This window comes from Polypterus senegalus, chromosome 10 (assembly GCF_016835505.1).
Source record: "Polypterus senegalus isolate Bchr_013 chromosome 10, ASM1683550v1, whole genome shotgun sequence".
Classification (NCBI taxonomy): Eukaryota; Metazoa; Chordata; class Cladistia; order Polypteriformes; family Polypteridae; genus Polypterus; species Polypterus senegalus.
In genome coordinates, this window is record NC_053163.1 from 14,661,080 (window position 1) to 14,683,125 (window position 22,046).

General features: G+C 41.6%; 1 protein-coding gene across 2 annotated transcripts in view; it reads right to left on the reverse strand.

Annotated features, from left to right (window-relative positions):
* Window positions 1–22,046, reverse strand: part of tab1 (TGF-beta activated kinase 1/MAP3K7 binding protein 1) — a 102,668-nt gene that overhangs the window by 71,432 nt on the left and 9,190 nt on the right. For both annotated transcript variants that reach the window (XM_039765284.1, XM_039765283.1), the window contains exons 2-4: window positions 3,659–3,795; window positions 3,410–3,563; window positions 3,087–3,173 (exon numbers count right to left, since the gene is read on the reverse strand). In XM_039765284.1, the coding sequence (XP_039621218.1) occupies window positions 3,087–3,173; window positions 3,410–3,563; window positions 3,659–3,795 (378 nt within the window). The remainder of the gene's footprint in view (window positions 1–3,086; window positions 3,174–3,409; window positions 3,564–3,658; window positions 3,796–22,046) is intronic.

The window sequence follows — 22,046 nt, forward strand, 5'->3', positions numbered from 1 at the left end:
ACAACTATGGGCATATAGGAGATGAAGAAAGACAAGACAAACCCCACAATCAAACATACTGAGGCTTGTTTTAAAACTCCAGTATACCTAGCACGTAGGTGTATGGGAAAAATAAAAGAACAAAAATAAAAAAATCAAAAGACACAGGGAGAGTACGAAAACTCCACATACAAAGTGACTGAGCAGGGAACTGAAACAGGATGCTCAAGAGCAGTGAGGCCAGAACGCTAACCGCTGTCAATAGATATCGCTATTAACATGGCTGTCGTTGCCGTTAGACGGATGGCAGCAACACAACATTTTGGAATGAAAAACTATATTAGTAATTATATTCCAGCATGGATAAATCCCTCCAACTAATTTATTAACACATTTACATAATAGAATTGGTTAGATTAAGTAATCTGCTCTGTGGAAAACAATGGTGGGGCTGAAATATTTTTCGTGATGGACAATACTAGGGGTGGCCAACTACCAATCCTGGAAAGTCACAGTGGCTGCATGTTTACATTCTAACAATTTCCTTAATTAGTGACTAGTTTTTTGATACTAATTCATTTAATGTATTTGCTATTTAAGACTTAGACCCTTTAAATCAGGTGTGAGCAATGTTGGTCCTGGACGGCCACAGTGGCTTTACATTTGTATTTCAACCCAATTACATCATAAGAAATCATTCATTGCTCATGAAACAAATATTGCTCAAGTGACATTTTTCTGGTTCATTTCAGTTGTCACGCTTGCTAAGATTTTAAACTCTTAATTGTTTATTTTTAGTCTTAAAGAGTTAAATTCATTGTTTAAATGCTCCTTACTAGCAAGAAGATGCAAATGACAAAGGAACCAGCAGTTCAACGTTCAGCTTGTCTCTACTTCCACCCGTGTGTATTCATCATTTACTGTTTGGTTCAATTAAGCACTTAGAAGGAAACTGAAGAGAAAGTGAAGATGTGAAAAGTATTCATCTGTTTAAGGCTTCAAATCACTTGGAGGATACATGCTCTCTACTATACAAGCAATGGGACGAGACAAGACTTTTTCAGAGAGATAATTTTAAGTCCTGCGTGACAAGGCTTCGTGCCAAGAGATTTAACCACACCCAGGGCCAGAAATAAAAGACAAAGAGTAGATGACAAAGTAGAACGTCGTAAAGAATTCAAAAACATTTGGTGTGATACACATGCAGAGCAGGTTGAAGATACTGGAAGTACGAAAATTCGAAAGTCTCAAAAAAAGGATAGTAAATATCGCATTAGCACAAACAAACAAAAATTATTACTCGGTGAAATAACGGAACAGTGAAAAGAGATTGAATATATTGTTCGGATTTAAACATTAAATCAGAGACTTGTAGATCATCTGATTCGTGTTGCCATCAGGGAAAAGTAGTGTTTGTTCCCAATGAAGTGGCGTATCTGCGAGAATTACAAGACCGGTTGTTTGTTGAAAGTGAAATACTGCGAGAGAAAATTTCAAGCCCTGCGAGACAAGACTTTATGCAAAGAGATTTGGGGAAAGTCCTGCCCAAATCTAAAACATTTACAGCCACGCACACGGTTCAGTCATTTCTCAGTTGTGTGAATGCTATTGTCAGACACAGTTTGTGTAGAGAGAAAGAGACGATATTCACTCACGGGCAGTTATACATTGCGTTGTCACGATGTAATTCCAAACATGGAATCAAAAATCAATGCGTTATTGACGAAAAAGTAAAAGCGAAAAAGAGATCGAATATAACCCTGCGGTGATCCTGTAGTTAGGATATAGAGGGATGGATAATGGATGGATGGAGATTGAATATATGGACATGGGTGATATGACAGAAGCACTGTATGTAGATATTGTTTGGCTTCAAACTTTAAGTCAGAGACTTGTAGATTGTCTAATTCAAGGGTTGCCAACTCCAGCCCTAGAGGACCACCGTAGCTGCAGGTTTTCATTCCAACCCTTTTCTTAATTAACTTCTTTTGATCAAATTTTAATTAACTTGCTCTTGAAGACTCAGACCGCTTAATTGTTTCTTTTCCTATAATTAGCAGCCAAACAATAATGAGATATAAAATGAACCAAAACAACTGGTGTCCATCATACAATATCTGAAAATAAAGAACGAGGAAGGTCTCAAAAATGATGGTCTGCTCAGGTCCCCAAAACATTTTAACAGCGCTTTTAGAAAAGAGAAAATCAACAATTTCATAAATGTCTGTAAATGCACCACGAGAACAGCAACAAGCCACGGAATTAAAAAAACGGGTTTAAGTATCTATCTATCTATCTATCTATCTATCTATCTATCTATCTATCTATCTATCTATCTATCAACAACAAGAATTGGCACCTCATTAAGCAGCTGGTTGGAGTGAAATTGGTTGGAGTTTGAGGCTCTGACTTAGTTGGTCTTCTGTTGGCTCCCTCACTTCACATTTCATTTCTGTTTGGGTGCCATTTAAGGAAAGAAATGACGCAGTTCAGAGGAAGGATGAAGACATTCAGGGGAACAAATTGTATAAAAGCAATTCAATTAAAATGAATTTACAATAAGTTAACTAGCAGCACAAACAGGTAACTCATTAAAAAAAGGGTTAGAATGAAAACCTGTAGCCATGGTGGTCCTCCAGGACTGGACTTGGCGACCTCTGCTCTAATTCGTGTTACTATCAGGGAAAAGTAGAGATTCTTCCCAATGAAGAGGCGTATTCATGAGAATTCAAAGATTTGTTGTTTGGTGAAAGTGAACCCCACATACGTGAGCGGCAGAGACGCGAAGTAGCTGGAGCAGAGCGTGGGGCCCGGGGGTTGACAAACGAAGCGAGCAGGGGGTGAAACCCCCTAGTCATGAAATAAAATAAGATCCGCTATTGGTGAGGATTAGCTTCTAATTAAGCAAATGGTTTGGAACAAAAACCTGCAGCCACTGCGGCTCTCCATGATCGGAGATGGCCACCCCTGGACTATACTGCCTATGCCTCCTTACCCTGTCTTCAAATTAAAAACAAGATAAACACAACAAAAATTCATTAAGGATGGAGGGTCTATTAAAGAAAATTAGTTAGGAACTACAGCAAATTAAAATCAAGGTCACCTACCTCGGGAAGCTGAGACAGCAAATTAGCCCTTTCGGCCAGAGCATCGTCAATTGACTCGAAAAAGCTCCTTTCTACTACATCAAATGCCTAAGGGAAAGAATAAATAAATAGAAACATAAATAAATAACCATATTTACTAATAAATAAATACATGAAAGTCTGGCAAAAATCTAACCGTGGGAAACTGCTACATACCCCTAAGCTTCACCCTGGCCAAGTCCACTGGCAAGCAGTATTAGGAACTTTCCGGATAAGTACTTCAGCCTCAGCGGTTTAATTTTGACAGTTAAATCAAAATGGACACCTTTTTTTGGCTTATTTACCTGGAGCAGGACTTTGCGGACATCAGCATCTGTATGGCTGGAGCTCAGCTGGCCAAGCAGCAATTCAGCTGCCAAACGCTGCGAGACAAAGTTGGCTACACGGTTCCCTTCATGCCCATTGAAAACGCCATACAGAAAGCAGCCATTGTCCCCCCTTGGAAAGAAAAGTGACAGAGAAAACACTATGGATTGTATGTCCACTAACATAAAAAGCTAAATAAAAAAAAGACCCAGATGAAAAGCTCTTACCGGAAGCGAAGATACCCGTCTTCATTGGCATGCTCCTCTATTCCCTTTCCATCTGGCCCATACGTGCAGTTGGTGGCCGTGCCCACACCACATAGCCGACATGCAGGGAGGTCATCGGTCCAGCTTTGTTGCTGCTCCTACGAGACACGACATTGTGGATAAACAGACTTCAGCTTGCAGCCTACACACAGGTAGTTCATAAACATGTCTGCTGTTGCTCCGTCACTCTTTGTGAAACATTACCTTTGGTATTATGTGATTGAAGTAAATAAAAACAAGAAACTTGAACATGTTTTCGAACAGGAGTCAGAGAGTTAATGAGCACATGAAGAATGATGGTATTTCCCATTTCAGAGCACATACTAGGCCAAAGTCTATAAACCCGGGGTGTTCAACTCCAGTCCTGGTGGGCCACAGTGGCAGTAGGTTTTCATTCTAACCATCTCTTTAATTAGTGAGCCATTTTTTGCTGCGGATTAACTTGTGTTGCCTTCGTTTTAACTGACGAGACTCTGACCCCTTAGTTGTTTCATTTTCCTTAATGATCAGCCAAACAATAATAAGACACAAAACAACCTGAAACACCTAAAAAGATGACGGTCTCGGCCACGTTGGTCTGCTCAAGTCACCAAAATATCTGGACGGCTGAAACAGAAAATCAGTAGTCTGTAGTCATGATATTCAATAACGGCTTTTTAATGAACAGCAAGAATTGGCTTCTAGTTAAGAAACTGGTTGGATTTTGAAGCCCCAATTTAACTGGTCATTTGTCATCTCATTTCTGTTTGGCTGCCATTTAATGAAGAAACGAATCAATTCAGAGCACGAGTCCTTAAAAACAGGGCTATTAAAAGGAAGGGTAAAGGAGTTAATTAGCAGGGAAAACTGCTCGCTGATTAGGAAAAGGGTTAGAATGAAAATCTGCAGCCACTGCGGCCCACCAGGACCGGAGGTGGACAATCCAGCTCATTGGTTAAACGTTATTTTATTTTCTTGATGCTGGTGATAAAAATAAAAATAAAAAAAATTAAACATTAAAGATAGCATGAGAAGCTCAGTCATCCGGGAGGGGCTCAGAGTAGAGCCGCTGCTCCTCCGCATCGAGAGGAGTCAGATGAGGTGGCTCGGGCATCCGATCAGGATGCCTCCTGGATGCCTCCCTGGTGAGGTGTTCCGGGCACGCTCAACCGGGAGGAGGCCCCGGGGAAGACCCAGGACACGCTGGAGGGACTATGTCTCCCGGCTGGCCTGGGAACGCCTTGGCATTCTCCCGGAAGAGCTGGAAGAAGTGGCCGGGGAGAGGGAAGTCTGGGCCTCTCTGCTTAAGCTGCTGCCCTCGCGACCCGACCCTGGACAAGCGGAAGATGATGGATGGATGGAAGCTGGTGACATCCCTTCCAGATGCAATGTGTTAGCCTGGCACACAAGAACGGATTAGCCAGAAAATGCCCCTGCCGTTAACTACACAGAGTGGTAGCCTAACTTGTTGTTTCACTGTTCACACCCCCTGTGTGATTTCCCCTGACCACCAGTTACTTCAAGTTCTTTCTAGCTAGTACCACAGATATGATAGGTTGCTGCAGTCTGGTCAGATTACCGGTAGTCAAATGCTTGTTTAGTATCTGGTTGGGCACTGCAGATGGACTGCTTGTGTATATCAATAGAGTATTGCTGCCTTTTCACTCAAAACGATCAAATTCCAAGCTACATTTAGCACAGTTCATTTTTACTGAAGGCATCTAATTTGCTTCCAGAAGCAAAAGGCTGCAACATGTAGATGAAATACTGCCCTCATGTGTCCGTATAAATGAGCAACAGGCCTCCAAGTAATTCTATCAGGCATCACAATGCAGTAAGGTAAATTCTTCCCTCCTCTCTATTATAATAAAAAAATTAAAATTAAAATATTCTCTGAGACACTTTAACGTCCCGTGAGACAAGGAAGTGAGACAAAAGTACAGTTGCTGTACAGGCTTTTAAATGTTCGATGCGGTGAGCGACACGCAGATCCACGCAGCACGGCACAAGCAGCAGCAGCAAGCCAGCTGATCGAGCATAGAGGAGGTATTACAAAAATGTATTTGTTTCCCACTGTATCACCGTTTAAGAGGGGGTTTTGGAGGAGCAACTGCATCTCCTTAGAGTTCAGGGGGTCTTCACAACATGAGAGGCAGAGACGCAAAGTAACGCGCCCCTTGAATAACTCATTCACTACAGCTTTATTACTGGCAAATATCAAGAAATAAAAAATGAATGAAACAAAAATAACAATCTCTTTAAATTAAATATCTGGTTAACCAAACCCGGGGGTGGGCGAGCGATTATTCCATTTAAACTCCTAATACAAGACGGTCAGTCAACAGATTACATCCCAATAAACAAATCAAAACGCTTGGGTTCTATAAATCCATCAGGCCTCCTCTCTAATGGCAGCAGTGTACTCTGTTGAAATTACATAACACTGCAGGACACAGAGGGGACTGGGCGGTCCCGTGGTCTGGAACCGCTACAGATTTTATTTTTTTTTCTCCAGCTTTTGGAGTTTTTTTTTTTTGTTTTTTCTGTCCACCCTGGCCATCGGACCTTACTTATTCTATGTTAATTAATGTTGACTTATGTTTATTTTTTATTGTGTCTTCTATTTTTCTATTCATTTTGTAAAGCACTTTGAGCTACATTTTTTTGTATGAATATGTGCTATATAAATAAATATTGATTGATTGATTCTCAAACCAAGTCAAGTCAAGTCAAGTTGGAGAGCATGCACTGGTACAGCGCCTTGCCACACCCACTACACGACGAAACAACTCAGGATGCCCGTTGGCAACCCCTCGGACAGACATGCAGTCCAGTCCCACACTCCGGAAATGACCCTCTATCTGTCACAGGCAGGTGTTACGTGGGCGACCCCTTGGCCTGGTCCAGGCACTCGGGTCCCCAACAATGAGGACCTTACGAGCTGGATCACCCTCAGGGAAACGCACTACATGGCCATAGTGCCGTAACTGACGCTCCCTCACAATGCAGGTAATGTGCCTCATTTGGGACTCCATGAGCAACACAAAGTCAAACCAACGGTACCCATGGGCTTTCCGAAGAGACACAGTACTGAAGGAGTCCAGTCTTCATCTCAGGTCACTGGGTAGCGTCCATGTCTCACAACCATACAGCAAGACAGGAAGCACCAGGACTCTAAAGACATGGACCTTCGTCCTTTTGCTGAGATATCAGGAGCGCCACACACCCCTTTCCAGCGACCTCATGACCCCCCATGCTCTCCCAATCCGTCTACTGACTATATTGGAAGAGTCACCAAAGACATGAATGTCACTGCCAAGGTCAGTAAACCTCTCAACGAGGTCGACACTCTCTCCACAAACAGATGCACTGCTGATGGCCATGCCGAAGAGGTCAGTAAAGGCCTGGCTCTTGGCTTTTATCAGGACCCTCGCAAGCCCAGACACTCACACTCCTCACTCAGTGTCTCAAGAGCCCCGATCAGAGCCTCCACTGACTCCGTGAAGATCACAGCATCGTCAGCAAAGTCAAGATCCGTGAACTTTTCTTCACCAACAGACGCCTCAGAGCCACTGGACCCCATGACCTTGCCCAACACCCAGTCCATACAAGCATTGAACAGAGTAGGAGCAAAACACACCGCTGATGAACCCCAGAATTAACTGGGAAAAACGCAGAGGTCCTGCCTCCACTCTGCACAGCACTCACAGTACCAGTGTACAGGCTGGCCATGATATCCAGCAACTCGAGGGGATCCCGCAAACCCTCAGGATATCCTACAGGGCAGCTCGATCAACTGAGTCGAACGCTTTGCGAAAATCGACAAAGGCTGCAAAGAAACTCTGCAGATATTCGCGTTTGCGCTCCATGAGAACCCTCAGTGCCAGGATGCGGTCGATGGTAGACTTCTTAGGCGTAAAACTAGACTGTTCCGGTCGCTGGTAGGTGAGCAAGTGATCACGGATCCTATTAAGGATAACCCTAGCAAGGATCTTAACCGGCACCGAGAACAGTGTTATCCCCCTGTAGTTGCTGCAATCCAGGTGATCACCATTCCCTTTCCAGATACGAACGACAAGTCCGGTTTTCCAGTCAGTTAGGATGATGCCAGTCTCCAAAATGGAAGCAAAGATTGCTTGCAATGCCAGGAGGAAAGCCTTACTATATGCCTGGAGAAGTTCACCCCGGATACCACAGATCCCTGCAGCCTTTCCCCCCCTCAGCTGGTTCACCGCCTGTGCAGTCTCAGTGAGATTGGGTGGTTCACAGCTACCTGGAGGATCAGCTTCAAGAACCATGGACCTGTGGACCTCTCAAACCCACTTAATTCAAATCAGAGCCATTGGAGGGCCAGAATCTATTCTGGTAGTATAGGGTGAAAATACAGGACCCGAGCCTGGACAGGTAAACTTGATGTACCGATGTATCAGAAATGAACCTAACTCACACTTCTTTTTTAGATTGTTGGGAGAAAATAAGGAGAAAAAGAAAAGTCATCTGACACGTGGGTAAAGTCCACACCGTGACTGTCACCTGGGCCTCACTGGAGTCACCGTGCTACCACAAAGACATGTCACCTTTTCATAGAAAGATTATGTCTTGGTTAAGTTGTGTCAATAAAGGGCCAATAAAAAGTAGATTGAGAAGGTTTTACATAGCTTAATCGTTTTCTAACTATTTATTTGGATTGCCATGTCAGTCTGTCTTCTTATATAATACGCTACCGTGGCTGTCCATCTGTCTGTCCAGGATTTTAACTCGCCTGTAGCTCGCAAACCGTCTGACCTGAAATTTGGTACTGAGAAAGAAAAAAAGACTTACAACATTATTAGCTTGCATTTCTTTATGAGGAAAGGCTGACCTTTGATACTATCAGAAGACCCTGTGAAGAATGTAAGATCTTTTTGGACTATAAGAATGTTTAAATTGATTCTAAGTGTGTATAAATAGAAGGGTGTATTCCTTAGGAATGCAAATGGCTGTTAGTTTAATGGTTTAGGACATTCCAGTATGTCATAACTTAAGAGTTAACTTTTAACTATGTATAACCTCAGAATGAACTGCTAGGGTTTTTTTTTCTTTTCTAGGATATAAAAGAGAGAACGGGTTTACTTTAGGGATTCTGCTAAAACCCAAATCAGTCGACTGAGTTGGGAAGAGGTAGTCTCACATTTTCTCTACTCACCAAGAATTAAGAATAAAGAAATTATTTTTATTTAAATTGGGTTTAAGTTCTTCCGTTGTTTTCCGGCTTCAGCGCTCACAGTACACATATACTAAATGATGTCTACTATCTGCTTTCGCGTTGATGATTGACCTCCAAGATTATTCCTCCCTTTATTTTTATTTTATTTTACTAGCTGATTACCCAGTGGCTTCGCTCACTGAGTGCAACGGAAAAAAAATAAAATGTAGTATATAAATTTATCAAACAGTAAAACATTAACATGTAAGAAGTAAAGATACATTGAGCAGTACTGGAGTGCTTTCGGGTAAAGTACATTTTAAAGGCACTATAACACAACAGGTAAGTAGCACCAACAGCAGCTTAAATATATTTGGATCATCTCTCGGTAGCAGATCCCTTGTAAAAGGCGCTACACGACCGCTGTGGTATAGAAATTACATTTTCTATGCGATCCTGCAAATTTATGCCTGACAACCTTGCAGTACGTGCCTGTGATTTAAGAGAGAAATTATTCTGAGAAATGTGGACGCTGCCCTTCCGTGCTAACGGGTAGAAGGTCCAAACAATTCCCAAGTCCAAAACTTAACATGAAGAGGTCGGTACATTTTCTTTGATGTAAACCCTCCATCTTCTTAAAAGAATTCATCACAAAAGCAACCTTGAATGTTGCTGGGTTTTAGTGACCTGAACTCACCTTAAGGGACAGTAAGTAGTCGTGAAGCGCAATTTACGAAGAGAGTCACACTTCGATGGCGCCGATCACACTCATTCACAATGATTTCCAGGGCACTCGAAGTGTCACAAACAGTGCGAGAAGAGAGGACGCTGCCGGAAACTGAGAAGCTCTCGACCAGGCAGAGCAGCCCGACATTCCGCACCTCCGAGCGTCCACTTTGTTCTCACGACCCCTCGCCGCTGAAGGCGGGGTGTCGTCTTCACTTTGTTTACAGCTCGGCGCAGTTAAAAAGTAGAAAGATGCAAAGCTGTTTTCCTCATCTCTTCTACTATCAAGTACTGCCAATTAAAAAAAAGTTATAATGTGGCAGTCACGTGGACGAATAAATAAAACTTCTCTGTCAGAACGCGCCTGGTGGCGGACGGCTCAGCGCTGGAGTCCAGAGAGGAGGGCTGGGAGAGGGCGATGTGGGGCGCACTTCTATGGGATAGATCGGTGTGTTTGTGTTTACTTCTTTTCAATATCAGTAAAGTAACTCACACAAATAACAATTCGCAAAGACGATATAAAAATGCCGTCCATAAACGAAGTGATTAGTTCCTGTATTACAATATGTTCTCTAGTCATACGTAATTTCCGTTTCGCGTGGTCATACGTAATTTCCATTTCAAACGCGAAAAGAATTTTATATATATAGATTGCAGAATCAACTCTCGGCAGGGGGCAGCAGGTCGGCTGTGCGCCGGATGTGACCAGGCGCGGAATACGGTCAAGTCGAGTTTATTCACTGCACGTTATCGTGCAGTACGCTGTCACTGGTTCTTGCATATCGTTAGATTTGCTTGGGCCTACTCCTCCAAGTTTGACCTTAATTGGAGGAAGCAGGAACCCTAAACGACCACCGGTAGCAACCACCTTAAACTATAAAACCTTTTCTGGGGCTGTCTTGGGTTGCTCTGTACGGTATTTACGCCCTTGGGAGTTGTAAACAACAATCAACCAGAGGTTTTAATTTGGCGTTTTTAATGTTGGTCAACAGAAAAAGAATATTTATTGTCAAGATGGAAACAGACTTCTGCACAGTGACCTGAATTCATCTTATATATAAACGTCTATGCGTGGAAGTGTGTGGGTGTGTCTGTCTGGCCCGGAAGTGTGAGGCTACAGCAATGAAGCTCAAAGAGCCAGCAAGGCGGCCCCAGGTTAACGAGTCGGAAGAACAAAGAAGTGCGAGGCTATAGCACGAAGCTGAAAGAAAGTGACTCCATCGCCAAAGTGAAATTGCCGAGGAGAGACAAACGAGAGAGAAACTCACTTAGCCGCTAATAGACAAGGGGGACGAGCACATCCGCAAAATCAAACGGCCGACTCTGCAGGTCAGTTTTATTTCTGACAATTTCTATCGTTTCTAGGAGTCCGGGCTTTTTACAGCACGGGCTTACACAGCTAGTTATAAATAATTGATCCCATAAGCATAGATCCCCTTCAACTTAGTATTTTGTAGATTCACCTGGAGGTCTGCGGTTTCAATTGATTTGTTATCCAAATGCATTTTCTCCTGGACTAGTGCGGAGTCAGGATGGTGGTGGCCTAACCAGTATGGTGGTGAAAGGATTGTTGAAGTGAAAGACTAAGAGCTGAGCTGTCGCAAATGGCTGGGTTCTTTTAAAATGGCTGAAACTTGTAATATTTTGCTCAAAAATGACATGTCGAAACTATTTTACAATATGTATGTAATCGCCAGACATGGATCAATATCATCAACTGTCATAGCCTGAAAGATGGACGTATTTGCTAAGTGTTTTAAGATTTTCTGCCATGCCACACAGCCTCCAATGTAAAGCACCAGAGCTGGCAAAATATTTTATTTATTTATTAATAGAAAATGCTTAACTTTGAAAACGAAACAACTAAGGGGCCTGAGTCAAGTTAATTAAAACTAAGGCAAAAGAAGTGAGTTAGCAGCAAAAACAGGTCACTAGTGAAGAAGATGTTTAGAATGAATGCGGCCCACCAAGACTGGAGTTCGACACCCGTGCTATAAGGTAAAACAATATTTCTAGGAGACTATTTTTTTTTCCTCCAAACTATATAGCATGTATCTTTTAAATATTTTAAGGTATTTATAACTATGCTTTAAATATTTTAAAGGTATTTAAAAGCTAAGTATGATATTACAGCAGAGAATAGAGTTGCTTTATTTACTAGGCAGCACTTTATCACCACCTACTGGCTGTCTAATGCATTGCTATGCGCACACAGCTACCCACAGTCAGTTTGAAAGAGAAACACATTATTTAGGATTCAGTTTTTCCTGTTACATGCTACACATTGTTCTCTCTTTATTAGTGATGCTACTTAAATGGCCCTATTAAAATCTATATTCTCAAACCATAAATTCATATAGGTTTGAGGCTTAAACCAGCACCAGTGGGGAGAAGAAAGAACGAATCCTAGAGTTGCAATCTAATCCACCTGAAGGGATGCTAAACAGAGCCACTTAAAAAATATACACAACAAGCTACTTGCAGCCAAAATTCACTTTGATCAGAAATGAAGGCAAAATGTCTAAGTGAAATGCTGCTGTTAGAGGTTCAAAAGAAAACGGGCTAACTCGTTCATCAACAACAATTGCATTCTTACAGAAAGGGAGGAATTCGGCTTTTTGCCTAATTGGTAATTACTGTCTTTTTACAATGCCACAAAAAATATCTATTCCTTATCCGATCATATAATTAATTGTTGATGTTTCTGTTGTGAATGTTAACTGATCTTCCACAAAAACCTGAAAACTGAGTGCTAAGAGAACAATCTTTTTCTTTTTTAATAAAAAAAGATATACAGTGGAACCTCGATTTATGAACATAATTTGTTCCGGAAACGTGCTCGCAATCCAAAGCGAATTTCCCCATAAGAGATAATGGAAACTCAGATGATTCGTTCCACAACCCAAAACTATTCATATAAAAATGATTAATACAAAATATAAAGTAAAATACATAATACAAATTAACCTGCACTTTACCTTTAAAAAGAATCATGGCTGGTGTGAGTTTCTAAACTCATGTGGGATTCCACCCAACGGGACGACACGCGGAAGAGCGTCCCAAAGCAATCGCAGTCGCCCAGCGCTGTAGCAGATTGCCGTATAAGCGCATCCAAAAAGATCGCAGACATGCTATAAGCGCCTGTCGTCAATGGGTCATACAAGGAACATTATAAAGATCCCGCTACAATAAATAACAGCGCTGTTGCTGTTTCAAGCTGAATAAAGCTGGTGTTAAAGTACTGAGACTCAGCTTCGTGTTTTGGGGAGCAAGATGGGGACTCGCACTTCACAGCACACACACACAGTCACAATGTTGTAGTAAACAGTATACACTCGTACGGATGTTGACTATATGAGTGAGGCACACAGACTCAGACGGAGAATAGGAGATGATTGCCAGAGAGAGAGAGAGACAGGCGTGCGAAATAAGGAGAGAGAGAGAGAGACGCGCTGGGCGAGCAAGCGAGATAAGGAGAGAGAGAGAGAGAGAGAGACGCGCTGGGCGAGCAAGATAAGGAGAGAGAGAGAAGAACCATCAGCTTAGTTGTGATCACATGACGCTCAGCAGACAAAGTGTATCCATACTACTCGTATTGCAAGACATCGCTCGTTTATCAAGTCAAAATTTATTAAAAATTTTTGCTCGTCTTGCAAAAAACTAGTAAACCAAGTTACTCATAAACCGAGGTTCCACTGTATATATTATATGAAAAACTATTATATGAAAAAATCCTTCAACGCGACGAGACTTTTTAGAAGAGAGATTTTTTCAAGTCCCGCAAGACGAGACTTTTACCTTGACAAAAGTCACGCCCTCTTCTCTCAACAAGACCTCAATTCTCATTCGTGTGAATGCTTTTGTCAGACACACTTCCTGCGCTCTCAGCTCTCGTTTTCCCCACTTTCAGTTCCCAATTAAAGAAGACATATTATGTCCAAATCTTATTGAAGAATTTCATCCCGAAGGGTTATCAACAGAAAAAATGAGTACACGGGCAATCCTAGCACCAAGAAACAATGAAGTCAAATTAATTAACGCCAAAAATGTCAATCGGTTACAAATCAAACTGGTTAAATGCGTCCAAAAATGTTGATCTGTTACACAGAAAATTGGTTAAATGCGTATTAATAGATTATGTGGAAACAGTTGGTGTTGATCGTGTGGAAGATGAAAACAAAAACTTACAATACCCTGAAGAATATCTACAACCGTTAACAACGCCCGGTCTTACATCGCATGAATTACTGTAGAAAGAAGGATGTATCAAAGAAAGGTAATGTAGTACATCTTCCATGGATAACATTAGACAACAAAGAAGATCTTGATATGCCATTCATATTAAGACGTTAACAGTTTCCCGTTAGAATAGCTTTTTGCAAAGACAATTTATAAATCTCAGAGCCAACATTCAAAAAATTTGTTTTATTTAATAGAGAGAAAGAAAGAAACGAAATTCAAACACGGGCAGTTACATGTTGCATTGATACAAATGTAACAATTCCCATGAAAATAAAAATTTTTTTTAAATTGTACGTCCACATGTGGCAGAACCGCAAAGAGGGTAATGCATAGCGCAGGCCTGGGGTTGGCAAGCAAAGCGAGCAGGGGGAGAATTTCCCTAGTACTCTTCAATATAAATCTTCATAGAAATAAAATAGTACAATTTTTTTGCAACTAAAAACTAGCTGTAAGCATAAAACTTAAGACATTTTACATTAATATCAGAGGCACCCCCCAATCTTAAATCGATCATAGTTGTTTGCTGTTGGGCTGCTTGAAAACTTCCACAGGGCGGACTTATCCGAATTCAGATACACTGTAGTGCTGCCGCATCTTGGATTAATCAGTCCCATTCATCAAAATCATCTTCTGAATCACCCATGTCATCTTCATCTGAGGAATACATGGCTTTTGTCTTTTTTGTATGACATCCAGAAGAGAGTTTGCAAGGTCCCCCTTTCTAGTGATGGTGGGACACAATCGGTGGACTCACTTTTGATAATCGATTTCAGCCGGATACTCTGCTTGATTTGTTCAAGGACTTTTGCTCGGTGTTTCCTGGTGGAGCCGGACCGCTTCTCCCAGTTCTACACTTGGTCACCCACAGGCACTGCTGGTAGTGGAGGAACAGCAGGCACGGCAGGTGGAAGGAAAGCCACTGGTGGAACAACTGGCGGTGGAGGAGGTGGGAGCGAAGGAGGAGGAGGAATGTCCTCCTTCAGAAAAAGCATGTGAACTGCCGGTCCTCTAACTTTCTGAGTTCATGAAGGGGTCCTTTTTTCTGTGCTGGAGAACAGCAAAGCTGGAAGCAGGCCCTTTTTTTAAGCCCAGTGGCGTCTTAAGTTCAGAGTCCAAAGAGATGGGGCAAGGAAATTGAGAAGCACTTGCTAAACATGTTAAGTGATGTGGAGGGAAAGATTCTTGTCGATGGACTTCCTTGTGAACTGCTTCCATACCACCCTGCTTATCGATGATTTCATACATCAGTTGAGACATCTTCTTTAGGTGCCATTCTCGAATGCCCACTTTAACAAAAAGCTGTTTTAAGTTCTGGTCCATGCGGATAACCAACCTCTACCTTCTGAATTTCAACAAAAGTCGACATTCGCCCTGGAAGAGTTAAGACAGCTTGGTCTCAGATGCTGGAATCACCATTTCGGGCCTCGGCAATCATACCAGCGTCAAAGTCACATAGTTCACGCAAGCTTGTCCGGTTCTAACGATTGGTAAACCTCCATGCCAAGTAGCATGTTGTATACATTCATCTGCACCTTTACTTTTTTCTTTTCACCGTGAAAACGCAAAATTCAAAAAACAAGAGAGAATCAGACTAATAGTCTTACTGTTCTTAACAGATCAAACAGTTTTTTCTTTGTGAGGTGCTGGCAATAAGCAACTTGGTACTTTCTACGTAATACATTAGGAAGAAATGGAAGTCTTTCTAGGATTATAAAGTGGGTATAGAAAAGAATCCCCCCCTTCGAAATATTCCCTTTTTTTTTTTTTGCTTTACAGCCTTAAATTAAAACACACAAACCAATATTTCCTCCCAGCTTTACTTAATCAGTGCAATCTATACATCCAAGTGAAAGATACTGTATCACAGCTACAGTCCAGAAGAATTTAAAAAAATAAAAAGCAAGAAATACGGACATTAATAAAGGATCCACCCCCCCCCTAAAGTCAATCAGGTGTAAGTGCCCACCATTTCCATTGCAGACCATGGTTATTGGCTTCCTCCCACCTGTGATCAGTTGTAATGAGTGTGATTAGTGAAGCTGTTCCTGAAGCATTCATTCCCTCGCTTTGTAGTGCAACTGACAGCAAACAACTGACTATGGGTGGCAAGCCACTTTCCAAAGATCTCAGGGATAGGGTTGTGGACGGACATAAGGCAGGAGATTGAGACCAAAAAACCTCAAATGCTTTATCAATCCCAAGGAGCTCAGTAAAGTTCATGATAAAGAAGTGGCAAGTGTTTGGTACAACTAGGACCCTCCCTGAATCCGGTCATCCCTCCAAACTGGAAGGAAGTGCAAGAAGGAAACTGGCAAGAGAGGCTACCAAGAGGCCAATGGCCACTTTGAAGGAGTTATAGGATTTGATGGCACAGAGTGGCCATTAATGGTGTACATGTGACAACAATTTCACAAGCGCTCCACAATTGTGGCTTGTTCGGGAGGGTCGCAAGGAAAAAGCCACTTCTCAAGAAAGGCCACATTAAGGCTCGCTTGAGCTTTGCCAGAATGCACCTTCAAGATTCTGACGGCAAGTGGAAAAAGGTCTTCTGGTCAGATGAGACCAAAATCGAACTATTTGGCCTTAATATCAAACGGTACACCAATGCAGCTCACCATCCACAACACACCATACCTACAGTAAAGAATGGAGGGGGCAGCAACCTGTTGTGGGGGGCCTGGGGCTCTCGTTAGGGTAGAAGGATAAAATGGATGGGGCAAAATACCGTCAGATTCTTCAGGAAAACCTGCTACCCTCTGTCAGAAAGTTGAAGATGGGCAGAATGTTCACCTGTCAACACGACAAATGACCCAAAGCACACAGCAAAACTGACCACACAGTGGCTGAAGGAGAAAAAAGTGAATGTCCTTGTGTGGCCGGGTCAGAGCCCAGAGCTAAATCACACTGAAAATCTGTGGAAAGATTTGAAGATAGCAGACCACCAAAGGCTCACCGTCCAATTTGACCAAAAAGTGGGGGGCAAATATTGATTGGGCTCAATCTAGATGCACAAAGCTGACAGAGAAGAATCACAACAGACTCAAGGCTGTCATTAAAGCAAAAGGTGGGTCAACAAAATGACAATGACATGGGGGATCCTTTATTAATCTCAGTAGCTCTTGTTTTTGATTTTTTTATAATTCTTCTGAACTGTAGCTGTGATATCTTTCACTTGGATGTTAGAGAAGAAATATTGGTTTATGTGTTTTCATTTAAGGCTGTAAAGAAAAAAAAAATGGGAATATTTTGAAGGGGGGGGGGATTCTTTAGTATACCCACTGGAACTCTGAAAATCAGTTAAAACATTTGTTTTCGGCTGTGGAAAGGTAGCACAAGGTTTAGCCCATCCACTTCAAAGTCTGCACCACAGTCACTTGTACGAGGAGACTGAATTAATCTGTGAACATCCCAAAAGGTAATATATAATGTTAAAACTGTCCATATTTGAATTTTGTTGCACACATCAGTAGGCACTGTGATACATTGGCACCCTGTTCAGAATTGGTTCTTGCCTTCCATCCATTGTTGCTATGGCAGACCTTCCCATGACCATGAATTCACCTAAGTCGGTTTGATAATGTTATGAAAATTTCCATCCATCAACTTTCAATACAACGGTACGATGGAGGTTACAATTTGAAGTACGGTAGACTTTGGTCTGTGTGGCATCCTAAGACTCAGTGAAGAGCGCTATAAAATCATGAAAAGGGAGCTACAGGCTGAGTAGCTGGGCCTACTGGATCCTTACAGTGGAAGTGATTTTTTTATTCTGTGTGCAGTACAGCTTATTCGGAAAATCCAAGCTGCGTTACTCGATACATTTTAGCTTGTTATGGTTTTCTGATGACTGTCACTTCTATCACCACATAAAGACAAAGTTTCAGTGTCAAATGGAAACCCACCCTAGGTCCATTTTACCCAGCTCAGCACCTATTTTAGGAGGACCAGGCCCCTCATGGACCCCGTGATCATCAGAGGCGACTGCGTGCAGAGGGTACAGACCTATAAATACCTGGGAGTGCAGCTTGATGATAAATTGGACTGGACTGCCAACACCGATGCTCTGTGCTAGAGAGGACAGAGCTGACTATACTTCCTTAGAAGGCTGGAATAAGATGCTGCAGATGTTCCACCCTTTTGGTAAACGTTAACATTATACAAAGTTATTGTCTGTTATACCTGCATTTTTATCACTTTTTAATTTTATATTGTTCTTTATCAGTATGCTGCTGCTGGAGTATGTGAATTTCCCCACGGGATTAATAAAGTATCAATCAATCAATCTGTCTGTCTGTCTACCATTAAGCAAATTCTCTTAGGAAAAACTAACTTAAATTGGTATTGTATCAATGATAAAACTACTTAATTTTATGATTTGGATAGGCACTGTAAAACAAGCAGTAGGAAGGACTGCTGATCAGTGATTGGCATGACGAAAAACAGCTGCTTCACGTCACTGTTTCTTGACAAGTAGTAACAGCTTTCATTGCAGCAGAGATTTGCAAATTTTCTCATGTCAGATGTTGTTATTAAGTCTCTCGGTTGAACTAGGGGAAAAAAAAATGCTGCTTTTAACATCTTTTTTTATCAAATCGTCACTGTTTTCTGAGCATGTGCGGATAAACCACTGCCTCATCTTAGCCATCAGGTGGCAGCCCTTAATAACATACAAGAATCCATGGGATTTAAAATGCAAGTTAGAAATACAATTTAAGTATTCTCCAAAAGTTTTTAATCTTACTCCTCGAAGTAGGAGTAACCGGACATTCATCTCATAATATTTTGATGTATACTTTAATTCAAATGCACATCCTACATGCTACCTGATACTCTTTACTGAGGAGGAGCACGTACGACATTTAGGGTGAGTTTTAAAAGATCAAATACCCAAGGCACAGTTTCCTAGTAAATAAAACATTGACTGAGCTATCCATGTTTGCCAGATGTATTAACGTCTTTCACACAAGCAACCGAGACTAAGAAAACTAGGAACTTAACTGGGCTCATTCACACCTGGGCAATCACGCAGTTCCACTGGCCTTCAGCATTGACACATGAAAACACCGCTCCAAAAAAGAAGACAGGGATTCTAAGCAAAGAAGGTCCGCAAACACCCACTGTATTTGTCTTACTGTGAAAGAAAAGTACTAAGGTGTTGTACCATGTTCACCATTATGGATATAATAAGAAGTCAATCAAATGACACCTTTTATTGGCTAATCAGAAAGACTACAATATGCAGGCTTTCGCAGCAACTCGGGCAACTTGGTTTCCATGAAAGAAAATAAATTGGCATGCAAAAAAATTATCATATATTGATGACAAATATATATATATATTAACTGTGTAAGCCTGTGCTGTAAAAAGCCCGGGGTCCTAGAAACTATTGAAATCATCGTCAACTACTCTGGGCATCTCTCTCCTAGGAGGTTTTGTTTTGCTGACGTGCTCTCATCGCTTGTGCTTTAGTGGCTAAGCGACTGTCTCTTTCTTCAGAGGTTTAGTTTTACCGACGTGCTCGCCTCTCTTATGTATTAGCGGCGGGAGGAAAAGTAAAAGGGATACGGTTTTGCTGATTTGCTCGCCTAGCGAGGTTCCGTTTTGCCAATGTGTTCACCTTGCTTCTGTATTAGCGGCTAAGCGTGTGTCTCTTTCTTCGGTGATATCGTTTTGCCAATGTGGTCACCTCGCTTGTGTATTAGTGGCTAAGCAAGTGTCTCTTTCTTCGGAGATTTCATTTTGTCGATGTGCTTGTCTTGCTTGTGCATTAGTGGCTAAGCAACTATCTTTCTTCGGTAATATCATTTTTCCAATGTGCTCTCCTCGTTTGTGTATTAGAGGCTAAGCGAGTGTCTCTTTCTTCAGTGGTTTCGTTTTGCTGATGTGCTTGCCTCACTTGTGTTATTAGCGGCTAGGCGTGCGTCTCTTTCTTTGGTGATATCATTTTGCCAATGTGCTCACCTCGCTTGTGTTATTAGCAGCTAAGCAAGTGTCTCTTTCTTCTGAGGTTTCGTTTTGCCAATGTGCTCGTTTCACTTGTGTAATTAGTGGCTAAGCAAGTTTCTGTTTCCTCAGAGATGGAGCCCTTACCCCGACTCCACCTCTCGCTTACGGGACTGACAGACAGACAGACACACTTCCACGAGTAGACGTTTATATATAAGAGTAGCCATCCCCCGTGGCTCCGCCCACATAGTAGTGAAACAGGACAAACTTTAAAAATCAATAAACAAAAAGGTATTGCTAGCTAAGTGGAGACAAAGTACACTCCAAAACACAGAGGTAGACCAACTCCCCACTCGTGATGTCACGCTTCCCACAACCTTCAATCCGCTACCTTAGATTAGCGCAAATACAGTATATCGCTCCTGAAAGCAAACTATTATTCTTAGTGCAATGAGAGAAGTCGGAAAATCAACCAGAATGTTCAAGCAAATTCTAGAAAAAAACCTGATCTGAATCTCTTAAGTAGTTCTCTCATTCGCTAGATAAGCGGAGGTAAGGTACATGCCCCGAGGCTGGCGTGTGAGTTAGAAGGGCCCCATCCCACTCCCCTCAGCCTGTTGCGTCCCTCTCGGATTTGCGCAAATATATCGGTACCGCAAGCGAACTATGATTTTTAGCGTGATGAGAGAAGTCACAAAATCAACCAGAATGTTCAAGCAAGTTCTAGAAAAAAACCTGATCTAAATCTGTTAAGTAGTTCGGACAGACATACAGACAGACGTTGGATTTGATACATTGACTAGCCGTCCCCCGCGGCTCTGCAGGTATCTAGCTAAGCGGAGGCAAGGTACACTTCAAAACGTGGCCAGAGGTAAAGCGATTCGAACAGAGGCGGGCGCGTGAGTGAAGAGGGCCCCGCCCGGCTCCTCACTCCTGACATCATGCTTCCCCCTCCCCTTGACCCGCAGCCTGTCTCTCGGATTAGCGTGAATGAATCGCTCCTGCAAGCAAAGTATGATACTTATTGCAATGAGAGAAGTTGCAAAATCAACTGGAATGTTCAAGCAAGTTATAGAAAAAAACCCGATTTAAATCTGTTAAGTAGTTCTCTCATGAAAAGCAGACAGACATACAGACATTATATATATATATATATATATATATATATATATATATATATATATATATACATATATATCTATATATATCTATATATCTATATCTATCTATCTATATATCTATCTATCTATATATATCTATATAGATATATATATATATATATCTATATAGATATATAGATATATATATATATATATATATATATATATATATATATATAGATAGATAGATATATATATATATAAATATATTTATATATATATATATATAGATATCTATATATATATATGTAAAAGCCAAATACCACTGACTCACTCAACACGAAATCTCCCGAACCATGAGGACTTGGGACTTGAAATTTGGAATGTAGATTATCCTTGGCCCATACGTGCTCGCTAAGAAATGGTTTCAAAATTTCGTGGTCTAAGCGTGTTCTGTCTGTATGTCTGTCCGCTTTCCACTAGAGATCACTTAATGGATTTAGATCTGGTTGTTTTCTATAAATTGCTTGAACTTTCCAGTTGACTTTGCGACTTCTCTCATCGCGCTAAGTACCAGAGTCTGCTTGCTGTACCGATGCATTTATGAAAATCCACGAGAGTGGCTGTGGGCCGAGAGCAGGGGGGCGGGGCCTTCCTCATTCACTCACAAACCTTTGTTCGAGTTCATCTACGTCTCGCCACGTATTGCAGTGTACCTTGCCTCCACTTAGCTAGCGATATCTGTTTGTTCAACAGACATTATCACCTACAGATTGCTAAGGAGTAACATTTGACTTTTTTGAGGGAGAGAGATCAGATCTATGTCTGTTTTAGAGGTTAACTGCTGATTGCTAGAGATATCACGGCTATGTGCTCTTCTCCAAACGCTGGGAATGCTCTCCCTTCAGAGCTGAACACGATCAGATACAGTGGCAACGTCTATTGATTTTTAAAGGTTGTCCTGTTTCATTACTATGTGGGTGCAGCCTTGGGGTACAGCTAGTATATATATATTGGTATTTGTATTAAAATAATTCTTGTGTATTGTGCAATATGTACAGTATATGTGTGTGTGTGTATACATTATATATTATATATAACATGAAATTGCTGCTATTCCCACACCCAAGTCGCTTCCCGAAACGTTCAGGAACATGGAGCGCCATGTCGA